At 42.8% G+C, this 15,159-nt stretch overlaps 1 protein-coding gene across 1 annotated transcript; it reads left to right on the forward strand.

Annotated features, from left to right (window-relative positions):
- The first annotated feature begins 548 nt into the window (after positions 1-548).
- card14 (caspase recruitment domain family, member 14) lies at positions 549-14,954 on the forward strand. Its single transcript, XM_030736876.1, has 20 exons — positions 549-856; positions 1,089-1,226; positions 1,311-1,636; positions 3,136-3,291; positions 3,371-3,490; positions 3,862-3,987; positions 5,464-5,610; positions 5,700-5,819; positions 6,475-6,575; positions 6,924-6,979; positions 7,189-7,249; positions 8,362-8,578; positions 8,678-8,804; positions 9,978-10,218; positions 10,326-10,389; positions 11,181-11,307; positions 12,195-12,359; positions 12,887-13,005; positions 13,270-13,385; positions 14,165-14,954. Exons 1-20 carry the CDS (start codon positions 643-645, stop codon positions 14,370-14,372), a joined length of 2,949 nt encoding a protein of 982 aa, XP_030592736.1. The 5' UTR covers positions 549-642; the 3' UTR covers positions 14,373-14,954.
- Positions 14,955-15,159: the final 205 nt, after the last annotated feature.

The following is a 15,159-nucleotide window of genomic DNA, read 5'->3' on the forward strand; positions in this document are numbered from 1 at the left end:
TTTGCACTTTGTCTCTCAGTGTTTGCTCCTGTCAGTAGCATGGTGTGTGTGTGTGTGTGTGTGTGTGTGTGTGCGTGTGTGTTTACTTTTGTGTGATTAGAAATTATTAAGCTGAACTCAGATGGGATCCAGTGTTTCTGCGTAAGCGAGAGGCTCTGTTCGTCTGTGCCGTCGGCGCTCTTCAGTAAACAAATCTCTGCCTCACTCATTAACAAAGTGAGACAGACTCCTGTGTGTGGTGTGATTAGAAACTGAATCAGCTGTTCAAGGCAAACAAATATTACAAAGCCACCCAGGGAGTAAATATAAGAGACGTGCATTAATCATGGCTCTACTTACTAATTGTGTGTGTGTGTGTGAGAGTTGTGACAGAACCTGTGTTTTAGCTCAGTTTGCACCAGTGTGTGTTTGTGAGTCTTTCAGTGAAATCTTGTCTTTCAGGTTTTCCTACACGCCCACACACAAACTCTTGGACATGAACACCCACTGGGCGTGGAAAAGTGCCTGGCTGGCCCTTTTCTTCCTCTTCCAGTCAGTCTGCCTGCTAAAGGTGTGTTCTCAATCCACCTGCTCCACCTGGAGCTGTCATCTCCGTGGCAAACGGCAATCCGTAAGCTTTGAAACACACTCAGCAGAACCAGCATGGCGGGGGTGTGTGTCCCCGAGGGTTTAGACCCAAAAGAGATGGGTGAGGAGGAACTGTGGGAGCTGATTAATGACAGCCGCCACCGGATCTCATTAGGAGTGCGACCATGTATCTTGATCCCGTACCTGAGGCAGGCCAGGGTTCTCAGTGAGATGGACGAGGACGAGATCCTCTCCTGCCACAACCTCACCAACCGCTGCATGAGAACAAGTGAGTTTTGATTTGTTCTTTTTTTAATGGATTTTAAAGGCAGTTAAACGTCTGTCAGTGGGATTAGACTAGCAACAACGTCATCATTTTATACTGGCTGAAAGAGTTTTAGTGTATCTTTGAATTATCCTTTGAATTAACAAATGTGATTATTTACTGCTGCGGTTTGATAACCTTAACTCAGAGGTTAGATTTGGAATTAGGAAGTCACTTTCTAATCCACTGTTTCTAGGCCACATGCTGGATCTGCTGAGAACCCAGGGAAAGAATGGTGCTATGGCCTTGCTGGAGAGCTTAATGATCCACTACCCAGCCCTCTACACCCAAGTGACTGGACGCAAGCCCAGCACTGAGCCCTCGAGATTCAGTGGTGAGTGGAGCAAAGTCTTTGCATGTTTTAAGGAAATATTTATCTCTTTGTTCCACTCAATGCATTCCTGAACTCTTCTTTCAGGCCTGATAAAATACTCAGAGCTCACAGAGTATCTGGTCAGAGCCGTAACAGGGATGCAGAAGGAGCTGCAGGAGGCCCGTAGCGAGGCCGGCAAAATGAGCACACGCTGCGCCTCCCTGGAAGCGGACATCAGTCAGATGATGGAGCAGGAGGAGAGGTCCAGATCCCTTCAGGCCTACAACGAACGGATCCAGAGACACTTGTGCTCTTTGCAACGCGAAGTCACCAAGCTGAAAGACGAGAAGTGCGATTTGTACATACGCTACACAGCAGCGATCGAGGAGAAATCAGCTGTGAACGAGCGGCTCCACGATCTAAACCTTCAGGTCAGTGGATGTTTGTTCTGTTTGTTCACTGCGAGAATCTTTGATTTCCTGCCTGAGTCTCAAAGCTGTCATGCCTCAGGAAAATCCTCAGAAAGGCTGACATTAAAGAGTTGAAATCTGAGCAGCTTCCATGTATTAAGCAGTGCCAACGGAGGCTTCATGTTCCCAACCTGAAAAACAATATTAATAATATACTGTTTTGTATACGTTCTTTTGCTTGAGGCTTAGACATAATTAATCTTAGAAACAGCTTTTTAGCAGAAATCCTATGCTACATACAGGAGCCATGGAGTTTGAATTACCAAGCAGAAAAAATAAGAAAAGTGGGAAACAGTGGGAAAAGTTCAGGATTCTACACTTCACACCTCTCTCGTTTTTAAATCGTTCTCTAATGATTCAGCCGTGCACAAAAAAATCAGTGTAGCAGAACTGGAGAATATGATTTTTTTTTTTCAGTCCTTCTGTCTTCCCTAGAGAAGGTAACACCATGTTTATCTTCAAGCTACACTGTGCTTCCACCCTCATAAATGTATTTATGTCACACTTTTAATCTTCAGATTTGACCTCTGCAGATCCAAAAGGACTGCATGACTTGTAACAGGTTTCTTCTGAAGGCACTACAACAGCTCTAAATTGCTTTCTCCAAAGTCATGTAAATATACTTCAGTGTCAACACACTGTTTCTCTCACAACTCTGTAAATTGCTGATGTGCTCATGTGACCCAGTATGCAGGCATGAGACACCGAGGAGTGAGAGGTCATTTTGAATGTGGTTGTGAATGTTTTGTAACATTTTCATAAGAACATTTTTATTACATTGCCCAGAAACATTGTTTCCAAGTTGATTTGTGTTCAGCATGAGCATTAGCTGGTTTTTATTCAAGAGTTTAACACTCTTAGATAAAAGAAAGTCAGCTTATTGGCTTTATCCTGACTGTGTGGGGGGAACTGGTCAGAACTGATGGGTGACAGTGAACTTCAGCTTTTCCTGTGTGGCGAAAGAGCGGACCCTGTGGTTAAAGCAGCCCTGCTTAAGTCAGTCCTGTGAGAAAACCAGAAGCACAAATACTGAAATCTAATGTCAAATCATCAAAACTGTGACAAACTGTTGTGTTTGCTCAAACTCATCTCAAGTGTTTTCTAGCTGATTAAGCTCAGGAGTCATTTGATGAGGAGAGGCCATGTTTCTCCCATATCAGCATCTCCTCATTGGCTACCTGTCAGGTCTAGAAGTGAATATAAATGTTTCTCCTCACATACAAAAATCCAGCCCCATCTTAAAGATCTCACAGCAAAAGAAGAATGGGAGGCAGAACTTTAAATATAATACAAATATAAATGTAATTGACAAGAAAAATGGTAATTTTATTATTCATTATACTTAAACTCAACGTGTTTAAGACAGAAGACATAAACATGAAAACCTGTGTAGGTTTACGATGTCTTAAGGCAGTGGATGAATTGAATGTCCATCAGCATTTCCGGTTGTGCACTGACAGGTGTATCAGCTGCAGACCGAGCTGCAAAATGCCCAAACAGAGAAGGAATTCCAGAGGCGGCGCTCGCTCAGGTCTGTATGTCCTGAGACACCAGAGCTGCACGAGGAAGTTAGGAGCCTGCGCTGCCAGCTGGCAAAGGCAGAAAAACTAGACCTGGTGAGAATCATCACTTTTTTCACACACGCACGCACGCACATACATGGTGAAATCTTATTTGCTGTTATTGTTGCATCAGGCTCGTCAGGACATCCTGGCCCAGGACCTGGCGGAGGCCATAGACAGTCAGGTGGAGCTTGCAGAGCAGCTCAGGTCTTACAGGGAGGAGAACGAACAGTTGCTCAGAGACAAACAAGGGGTATGTGTGTTTGTGTTTTTTTTTTTTCTTCAGTGGTTACGGTCGTCATAGAGCAGGAAATGTCACACAAATGTAACCAGATATCTCCTTATGGAAAGTGCCCTTTTCAGACTCTCGTTTCCAGCATCATAATAACTAAAATATTCAGCCAGAGAAAAAAGTCTGACAGTGTTCAGCACTTGGAGAGTATGCAATACTAACACTAATTTAAAAACAAGTAGTTAAATAAACCATTATTCTGGCCTATGTGTACACCACTACCATCTTCTTTAAATAAAACAGTAGCCAAATATAAATAAATAATATATATATATATTGATTTTCTAATGTAAGCTCCGGATAAATTGGGATAATATGTGTGTATTGGTCAGCTCTTGGATCAGAAGGAGTGTCTGAGCCTGCAGGTGCAGCAGCTGACTCTGGACTGCAAGATGCACCAGCAGAAGAGCACTGTGATCCAGAACCAGATGAAAGAGCTAAAGGCCGAGAGGGACCAGGTAAGGAAGTGGTAACAATGCCTCTATTCAAACTTTCTGATAAACATTCATTCTGATTTCCATGATGCATTTTGGAGAGCTTGTAAAAAAAAAAAAAAAAAATCTGCTGTCATGCTGTTTGTTTTTCCTGTTGAAATGTGAAGCAGCTTCTTGTTCAGCCCATCTGTGATTCTCCGTTGTGTGTGTTTACGCATCTTTGATAAGCACGCTCCTCTCTGATGTAAATAATATATTTTGTTTTACTCTGAGCAGCATTCGTTTTTGTGTCCCATAAATGTTGTTTTTGTCTTCATGTGCCGCTGCCGGGCAGAAATGACTCACTTTAAATTCAGTTTGTGTGTATTCAGCTTCAGTTGCCATCCAGCTGAACCTTTTTCTCCAAGAACAATGAAACGAACAATTCAGCCACACCCTGAAAACGATCACATTGTATTTAACAGTATTAACTGCAGCACTGATGTTGTGGCATAACCAGCAACGCGGGGGTGAGATTTGTTTGACAGCTCCTGGGTGCGACGGTTTATAGATGGAAGATGACGCAAACATGAGCCACATGACTGCAGGTGTTGGTGCTCCGTGACACCGAATAATTAGGATCGAGAGAGCAGCTTCAAATATTCAACTTTATATACTTTATATATATGTATTCAGACATACACTAAAGTTTATTTTTGAAGGAAAAGCACTTTTTTTTTTTGTTTAGCGCAGTTTGGAATTGACCAGAAATGTAAAATACAATAAACCAATCATGTATCATTCACTTTTAGCTCAGCTGCTTTGAAGAGAAAGTCAAGCTGTTGTCGTAGCCTTGGTGGCGGCGTCTGTTCCTCAAAAACTTTGTCGGCCAACAATGTGACCCAGGATGTTCAAATTCACACTGTAGAGCGTTCTCTTCAAGCTGACACGCCTGTGTGAAGTTTGATGTCTTACTATAACAGCAGCTAACATGTAGTAAACTCACTGCACCAATGGAACACCACAGGGATGCTTTATATATCAATTAAAAAACACAAATAATTTAATATAATTGCATTAATCAGTCATTTAAAACACTACTGATCAATTTGATGATGCTTCAAATTAAAACAAATGAAAGGGATTTTCCTAAGTATTGCATTTATGTACATATGTGATTTACTGTCTTTCTATTTTTAAGCATCTCCTATTGTTCCAGAGGTATGTTAAACAGAACATGTCAAAAATAGATTTGACAATCCACTGCATACCACCAGCCAGCACATAAACTAACATTCCAAACAGTCCTCGGGGACATGTGCAATTAACGTTATACGTTAAAGGTGGTGCATGACGGGTATTTCAGCTGGCATCATCACATTGTGTTTTTTACACAAGGCATGAACTTGGCCTGATTGTGTCTGTCTGCCTGACAAAGAATCAAAGCGGTTTCATGTGTAGTCATTTCTATGTAAACTGAGCATAATCTTAAATGATTTTGAGTCATTCCTGTGCTTCCAGGCATATCAGTCCAGGGACGAAGCCCAGGCCATGATCGCCCGCATCCTGGCTGAAAAGGACACCCTGAGGTGCCAGCTGGTGGAGCTCCAGGAAAAAGTATTCAGTCTACACACCAAGCGAAGCTCCACAGGACAACAGAGCTCTGAGGTAATTTTTCACACGCATATGTGCTCAAATATGCATAATACATACAGAAAAAAATTCTGTTAATGACTGGCTTTACGTTTATGTCAAAGGAGACGAAGGGCAGCTGGGACAGCCCGAGATCCAGCTGCGATGAATCCCCCGTATCATCTCGACGCAGACTTTGCCGCATGGATGCACTTAATCCTTCAAGGATTTTTTGCAATTCGGAGGTGTGTAAGTGTGTAAGATATCTATAAAATGTGCAATTCTGTTTTTCCACTGAGTTTTTAATCACATATTTTAAGCATCTAAATTAAGACTTTTACTTTATTCTGTTTTTTGGTTGAAGTTTTTGTACAGCTCACCATGTTAAAGAGTAAGGCTGGTACAGTATGTATTGTTGTTATTGTCGACAAACACTAAGAAACAGAAGAATCAAGAGGGCTGGTGTCAGCTGACAGGAGTTAGTCGAGGTGCAGGTGAAGCAGGTCACTGTGGAACGCCTGAGGTGTGTTAAGCAATGTGGACTTGAGCGACTGGTAACGAATCATCCGAGGAGCAAAGATAACGGCTTTATTCCAGGCATAGATGAAGAGTAGGTGTGGACAGTCAGTGAACCAGTGTGGGTGAATGAAGAGCCGCACCTTTTCACACCTGACACACAAACACACCAGCACAGATCCCTCATTTCCACCAATCCTTGCTGGTGCTATAGTTCTGCCTTGGTGCCTTTTGAGAATCGGTCTGCATTTAATAGCAATGAGACTGGACCTGTAGCGCTATCTTATCATGTTACCAATGTAAACGTTGCCTTAATGTTTCCTACAGTATTGATTCCATGTTTCTGTGTCTGTGTGCACCATGCGTATTGGTTTGTACGCGCAGTGCGAAGATTTTGCAGCGTGTAGTGTCCGATCCCGAAAGGCAGAGCCTCCCAGTCCAGAGTCGCTCCGCCGAAGGAAGGAAGTTCTGCAATCAGAGAGCAGGTGAGCCCGTGTCTCCTAGTAGGTGTCAGTGTGTCCGTATTTTGATGCTTATGAAGAGCGCATTATTACGTCTAAACTACGAGATTTTAGGAAACATTTCACCAGGAAGGAAGAATGAGTGGCCTTACTGACCTCTGCATTCGTCTCTGTGTTTGCATGACAGCGCTGAGCTTCAGGCTGATTATTGATCCATAGCAAGAAAAGAAAGACACAAGAAAAGTGGGATCAAAAACAAATTTAAAAAAATGTAAACTCTGTGTGAAGTGCTTAGCTTTATTATTGTGTGTGTGCATATTCATTGGCTCTAATAAAGGTGTTGTTTTTTTGTGTTGTTTTTTGTTCTCGTAGCTCAGAGCCAGCAGAGGCTGACTGTCTGTCAGACGACTTTGTGTTCCTCCCCCGCGGTGTGTATAGAAAGCATCACTTTGCTTTAACTTGCTGTATGTCTGTGCAGAGTTGGTAGAGTTTAACTGTTGTTTGGCAGGGCCCTTGTTAGCTTTTGCCCACTGCTGGGTCTTTGTCAGGACTGTAAAGTGACACATTAACCCTGGCACATTATTTTCTGGGAAACAGCCCTGATGCTGAATCATTAAACATCCTCTCTTTTGTTCAGTGGTGAATGACGACAAGCAGACGCCCAGGCTTCCCTCCTGTAGTGACTCAAGCTCTTACGGGTGAGACAGTGACATGAATTTTTGAGTAGTTGTGATCTCAGTCGACCTGAATGCTTTTAACTGAAGGATATTGATATCCTTAAAGTCAATCATAAATCATAAATCTAACCCAGATTAATAACAGCAAAAGGAAATACAGGAGAGAATAACATCCTTACATTAAAACCATTTACTTATAATCAATTGTGATGTAAGCTGTACTGTACAAAAAGAAAGTGTGTCTTTGTTTGCAATATGCAAAATACAATAGACAGTTTAACCTAATGACTGAGGCCAAAGTGCTGACTCGCCCATTTAAAAAGAATACATCACCAGTTAAAAATTTCACTCACAGCAAAAATGTCGTCAGTGTCTCAGATGAGCTTCTTCCACACTGTGTGGACTGTGTGTGGGTTCATAAAAAAGCGCTCTACAGGAATGATGGTGTACTCAAAGTGCTCATGACGTTGAGTGCAGCCTGCTGCACTTTCGTTAATCCCATTGTGAAGTATTTGAATTCAGCCAGGTGGAAGCAGCAACTGCAAGATGAATGAATGCACACTTTCTTTTTTTTTTTTTTTGCTCATAAGAGTTTATAATATTTCCAAATTGAATAAAAATGATGCATCCTTTAGCCTATTTTGCCTATAAAATATGAGAAATCTGTTAATTCGAGCTGACAGACTGCTTAGCTTTTGTGTATTAAGTGTACAGATGTGTAAAACTCATATGCCAAACCGAGCATGTGTAGCGCTCGCAAAATGTAAACATGGTCAGCTGGTATCTTTATTTTTATGTTTTTTCTTTATCTTTATGGTTTGAAGATATATGATTGATTATGGCAACAGTTAGGGGTTGCATACCTAAGTGGGGGTAAAATGGCTAAAATTGATAGCACCCTCAAACTGAAGATGAGGCTCAGCACCTTAAACTCATGTTGTCTTAGTTCACATCGTTGTACTTTGTGAGCGCAGAGCCATCGCTACTACAACATTTAGTACAGTTTAGGAAGGATTCTTTATTCACTACATGAATATATTTTTTTTTCTTTTCAGAAAAGCAAACACTATGATTTCAATAATGATCAATAATTGCCGAAGAACTTGAATAACTTCCATCTTCTCTCTCATAAGCCTGTCAAGAACCTCACCCCCTCCCTTCCTGATGCGTTCTCGTCCAAAAGCGATCCGTATCAGTGGCAGAGTCATCAGCATCTCCTTCCAGGGCGAGGCGCTGCTCACCCAGCTGACAGTAGTGGGGGGCAATAAGACGGGAGTGTTTGTGCATGAGGTGACTGAGGGAAGTGCGGCTCACACTGTTGGCATCAGCCCTGGGGCTCAGATAGTGGAGGTAGGTGCTTGTGTGTGTGTGTGTGTGTGTGTGAAAGCAGTTTCTCTCATTACCTTTGCCTGTTGTGAAGGTGATCCTCACGATGCTGCTGGTCTGCAGGTGAAGTACGAGAAGAATCAGAAGGCTCTGAGGATGGTGCTGGAGGATTCCACTTTAGAGGAAGCTATGTGGGCTCTTGGCCAAGTTACAGGAGTCTGTCACCTCTCCCTCCGGCCAAGGCAGGATGGTATGTCGCACCTTATTCACCGCCTCATGTAACCGAGATCTTAGCGCGTTGGCAGTACTGCATTATACTTTATGTTTGTCACACATGAGCTGGAAATGAGACTTTAGGCTTACAGCTGCCTGGGAATGCCTGGGCTGTCACATGACGCAACTAACTCATGAGGAAATGGAAGCTGAATATGATATTGATCAACCTGCTGTAATTATCATGGTGTTGCAGTATATTCATGTCATGTAAAGAATTCAGTTTGAAAAAGAAACACATTCTTGGTATGTTTCTGAGGCCAGAATATAATAATAAGTTTTAGTTTTAGTTGTTTGAATCCAGTCTTCTCTCCTGTGTGTATTATAATAAACTGCTAAAAGATTATTTTTAGGAAGAACAGAGAGATATACATCTGTTACCTCTCCAGAAGATGTTACATAGCAAACGCAGGGCTTCAGTTTCTCTGTGGCCTGTTAAAAACTCTCAGCAGATTGTTTAAGTATGTATAAGGTGTGATCTCAAAGTTCTCATGTATTCAGAAACGACACCTGATTTAGATTTTCCGTTATTGTGCTCATCTGGCCCACGCTGGCTCCCTGGAAATCCCGCTCTGAAGGCTTGAATTTCACTAACTGCAGTTTCACCACGGCCCTCAAACAAGCGAGTAAAAACTCAATTTTCATTGCGGGGATCATTGATCACGATGACAGCTGGGAGTTCAGCACTTCCACCAAAACAAGACTCAGTTTGAAGGATTGCTATTTTGCCTCTTTGGAGGAGCTCCAGCATGCATCACAGATGCACATGAGCAAGTGGTCAGAGCGGGACTACCAGGAAGCAATCTGCAACAGCACCCAAGGAGCTTTGAAGGGGATCTGCTAAAATAATGTTCGGTATGGGTTTGGTTTTTATGGGTGGACTTTAATGCACCTCCTGCAGGCAAGGTATATGCTTTTGTTGGGTGTGAGGATGGAGCATGGGGTACAAATGTGTTCAAGAGGTAACAAAGTACAGTTACCATGAAGGTGTGCTGTTCTTTAAACTTTACATTACGGCAGAGAGCTACAGGACTGTAAATCGCTGAATCGTTAAAAGGAAAATTCGAGGATGTACAGCAACTGACATCAGCCCTGGTGTGAGCTGCACAGCGTCAGTCTGGTGGTTTAACATCCTCCTCTGTCTGTTCAGACTATGAGGCGCTGCTGCAGCAGCTGCAGAGCTGTGAGACATCATCGGGCGACTCTTTCTACGTACGCGCCAACACGTCCCTCCCTGCTGGCCCTGGGGGAACCCTGACTGTGGTCTGTAACGACATCCTGCACGTGACCAACACGCGACCCGCCGGCACTGACGATTCGTGGCACGCCAGTCACGTTCATCCGTGTCAGCTGCTGGACCTGCAGAGTGGAACTGTTCCCAATTATTACAGGTTGGTGCACTGATGAATGGAAAAGGTTCAGGTTCACGAAAGGCAGCTTTCCACTCCTCAAATGATTTGAAGTGAAATCAGCACTAACTGGTTTCCTGATGTCACAGGGCACAGAGACTTCTGATTCGAGCTATTGAAGATATGAGCTTTCAAGCGAAGAAGTTTGAAAAGGTAAGAATCCGCTAAAACACTGCTACAAAGTGAATCAATGCAACATTCCCAGTAGAGGTGCCATTGTATCGGAGAGGCATCAAGCTTCGCTGTTCCAGAGTGAAAACTATCATAAACTAAATAAAAGAGAAATGAACCTAATTCCGAGTGTCAGGGGACTCCCAAAAAAATCCTAGAAATATTCCTGATGTGTCAGCCACTTACCTGATCGTTGATGGCAGGTGAGCTGTGGAGCCGCTTCTTTCAGCTTGTGAAGTTGCAGCTCAGCACTGTGGCTGCCGTCTGCAACAACCTGCGGTTACAAAGGAACATGTTACACAGCTCAGTTATTTTCATATATTAACTCTCGACACCCCCCAAAAAAAGCCACTGCTGATCTCAATAAATGGAACCGTGTAGCCTCGTTCCCCATCTGCAGATCTGCAGATGTGGATAAAAACGAGGCGACGTGCTGCAGGGAAGCAGAAAAAGGTTTTCTTAGGCAGTGGAATATTTAATTCCAGTTCTATATATTATTAAATGTATTTGCTATTATTTTTAAAACTAACAGCGTTTTGTTATGCTCAAATTTGAGAATATTTCATATTAAACTGTGGTCATATGCTTAAGTTCTGAACTCATTTAGTTGAAGTTCATCATTATTGTGGAAATGTTACAGGCGTCAGAGGATAAGGGACCTCTCAGTTTCTGAACTGTTTTCATGAAGGAAAAAAAAAATATTCCCACTCTTTTTTCCACAAATTATATCTTGCCACTAACTCATTCCTGGGAATATTCTTCTCCTTCATCAGGGTGGACGTGTGATGGCCCAGAATACACAGAAGACAGTGAGGATTGTCGGCACCGGGCGCCAGGGCAGGAACCCACTGTGGGTCAGCGTGGAGGAGGAGGAGGAGGACAGCAAGAGTGCAGAATCAGGTACAAAAGCCTTCAGCGATCGCAAAAGAGCAAAATTCTTCAGGGCCTACAGACATATGTTCCACATCTAGTAAATCTCAGCAAATCTTTAAAGGTCAAGTCTTGATTTTAGGGTTGAAGTAAAGTCACTGTTGTGGTTGATGCACTGTTCAACTGTGAACTGTGGCATGTATCACATCCCTAAAAGCATTAATACTCATGTAAACCCATTAATACTCATACTCCTGGAGGCACTCATGTAGTCATCTTGTAAATGGTGGAGGTCACAGCTCTTAAAAAAAAAAAAAAAATCACTACATCGGTGTTGGTATAGGAACAGAAGTCAGAACAGGAGACAAAATCACAGAAATTTTTCTACACCATGTTTCATCTTTTCCAGCCTTTGCAGCAATATTTCTGTTATCTGGGAACTTTTCTCACTCAACGATATATCAGTGAAATGACCATGGAGACAGGCCCACTCACACTCACTCAGCTGCACCCACAGACTGTGTAAAACATGGGTCTAGCTTCTGCTGTTAAAAAAGGGCCACAATGGTGATCTTAAATTGCCTGTTAGATTCAGGTTTAGGTAAGGGTTTGACATTTAGTTGTGACTGTGACTGTTTAGTTGTGAGACGGAGGGAATGCACTAACGTCACTGAATGTCCTCACAAAGATAACCAAACAAACATGCCTGTGTGTATTGTTGCCCGTCACCCTACAAACAGAGCGGAGCAGGCAGCAGTCGCAGCCATAGCCAAAAGGTGCACTCAGCTCCACAGCAACACACCTGCCGAGTTTGAAGCGGGTCGGATAAACAGTTGTCGAGATGGGCATTCATAAAGAGAGTTACTGAATTATTAGTGAGATGTAAACACTTGCATTTCCTTTTCTTTCCCTTGCAGATGCTACATCTGCACCCAAAAGTTGTGTAACCCTCATGCCCTACACCCTGGTCACGCCACACTACCCACCCGTCTGCAGGCCTGTCCTGCTGCTGCCCTCTGTCCTGGGACGCATCCTGGACAAGAAGCTGGCAAGCTGGCAAGGCTTTCAGCTCTGCGAGCCAGGTAAGAGATATCGTGTTGGTGTATGCGGACTCAAACTCTTGTGTGTATCTCAGCTGCAGAATAAACAGCTGAAGACAAATTTTTAGATAAGGACGGGCAGAGTTTCCTGAGCTGACAGATAAGTCTGCTAGACATGACATAACGCATGTTTTATTGGTGTGATTGCTCACGTACCTCCTCCTCTATTTCCGATTTCATGCTGTAATGGAAGCTTAATAAACAACCAGTCTCATACTGTACAATGCAGAATACTTTATGGGTTCATGTGTTACTGTAAACCGGGAAGGAAACAGACCTTGTGAATAAATATCAATAAAAAGGATGGCGGCCATAAAGTGTAAATCTGCGCCCGTGTTCTCTGGAGGATGGGCTGAAATTAAATCTTTGTTTTGGGGGAAGTTTGATCATTAAAGTATTGCACAGGAGCTGAATACTTAGAGGAAATAACACAGGATACACTGAAGAAAATCAAATAATTACCATATTATCTTGTGGGGGCGCTATCATCTCTTCCCTCTGCTCTTCAGAGGTGCTGACCTCCAGCGAGCACGCGGCCCGGCTCCAGAAGTCTGAGATCCTGGAGGAGGTTGAGCAGGGCGGAAACTCCTGCTACACCCTGCAGAGTGTCGAGAAGGTCATGAAGAAGGTCAGAACACGCGACTGTGGAGGAAACTGTGGTCAGAACACTGTTTGCCAGGCTCTAGAGATGACAGTGTCAGGTGGCCAGTTGAGCCACAGCTTTTGTACAAAATACCTCAGCAAATAATTAATGAGACTGATTCAATAAACAATCATGCTTTAATGACTCTGGTTCATCACAATTCTAAAGGTTCTTTAAGATTTATTTAAGAGCACTGCCTTTAAATCAAACCTAAAATAATATTCCTTCTTTACTTTTTATAACCTGCAGGGCATCCACTGCGTGTTGCCGTTAGGGCTCGACTGCGTGCGCCGGCTGCAGCGCTCTGAGATCTTCCCCATTATCATCTTCATTGGCCAGTCTGCACGTAGTGCACGTAAACTCAGGTAGATTTGCTGTTTTCATCCCACAAAATGCCGGCTGATATTACACTTCTGTTCCCATTAGCATTATGAGAATGTGTGCTTGTGTAACTGTTGTGAATGCTTCTGAGATTCTATGGTGGAGGTTTCCCCTTGTGTCTATCGTGCAGAAGGATGGCACAGCAACACTGGACTTGCTCTTACTCAGCATTCTCTCTTTAATCTGGTACAAAAATCACAGCACAGAATCACAGACGTCAGTGTGGTCATGCAACCGCAACATTCAGCTCTGTTAACAGAAATCAGAACAATCCCAATCTCATACTGCTATACAGCATTAGAGCCAGGGGCAACCTGAAAGCTGCTGACTGGCTAACTGGCTAAAAATGCAGATCGTTAATAAAGTTACTATTTGTGAACCAAAATGCCTGTAACTTCCAGGTTACATGTCAGCAGTGCTTAAGATAAGAATACATATTAATATTTACTGCTGACAGAATGTTTTCACTATAAAACAAACAAAAATAACTATAGCGTTGCTTACACCCACCTCCAGCTTGGGATCGTTTTCCTTTGCTGAGGCACGTACACTGCAGCAATGAGGAACCTTGCAGTTGCATTATTTATCCACCAGATGGCTCCAACTATTCACATGCAATAAGTACATCAATTTTGAAGAAATTCATAATATAGGTTATTTTAACTCTGTTACACTTGGGTGAAAACAATGATTCAGCATCAGAAATGAGAGAACCGTCTCTGCTGTTCCCATTAGACTTCACACACATTTATGTTTACGTTAGGTCAAAGCTGCACCGCCACGGTCAGACGGAGGAGCAGCTGCTGGCGTGTTCGAGCAGCGAGGAGCCGCTGCTGGACAAGCTGCCGTGTCTGTATCACAGCGTGGATCCAGACTCCTGGTGCGACCAGACCTCCCTGCTGAACAGCCTGCGCACCATCATCTGGGAGGAGCAGAAGAAGATCGTCTGGGTGGAGCCTGACCTGTGGTGATGCAAGCAGTGGAGCAGAGGAAACTCTCAGAACATTTATGTAAACAATATTAATTTCTTAAAGGGCTTTTTTCTTCTGGGTCATTAACATTAACAGGATAAATAAGCTTTACAAGAAATGTTTTCGCAAACATGAGTATGTATCTGTGATACTAATGAGTAACTGGAGGTCTGGTTAGTATGTGTAGCTGTGTTGTTTACTGAGAAACATGATGTACACTGCATGTTGCCTCACTTTTTGACGTATTTGTTTAAAACAAACGTGTAGTGTTCTCTAAAGACACTGAACTTACTGTAACAGCTTGTTTGTACTGCATCTGTACGATATGTTGTAAATAATTTTCCATTCCCTGCATCTGTTGTCTTGTTAGTATAAATGCAGCTGCTTTTAAAATTAAACCCTTAATTTAGAATAAAAGAAAAAGACAAAAAATTTTTAAAAGAGGAACATCTGTCATTCTTAAACTGAAGTTTGAAATGCTTTCAGAGCATGATCTGAGGAACCTGGTCTACAAGCTGAAGCATCATTGATGATAGTGAACCCCAAATTACCTGTGATTCATCCTGTGAGTGTGAAAGAATAAAGTGCTGTAAGTAGAGATGGGTAATTGTGGTTTGTTGTGTAAAACATACGGGATGGAACAGATCGGTCATCATAAATACATTTACAGGGACTTTTTTCAGAGTCCTGGAGTCTGAGCCTAAAATCAGACTGAGCTGATAAACTCTGAGATCGGCAACTCTGATTTCCCTTTCCTGAACAGCTGATCAGAGTTGGTTCAATCAAC

The sequence above is a fragment of the Archocentrus centrarchus genome, chromosome 1 (assembly GCF_007364275.1).
Source record: "Archocentrus centrarchus isolate MPI-CPG fArcCen1 chromosome 1, fArcCen1, whole genome shotgun sequence".
Taxonomy (NCBI): Eukaryota; Metazoa; Chordata; class Actinopteri; order Cichliformes; family Cichlidae; genus Archocentrus; species Archocentrus centrarchus.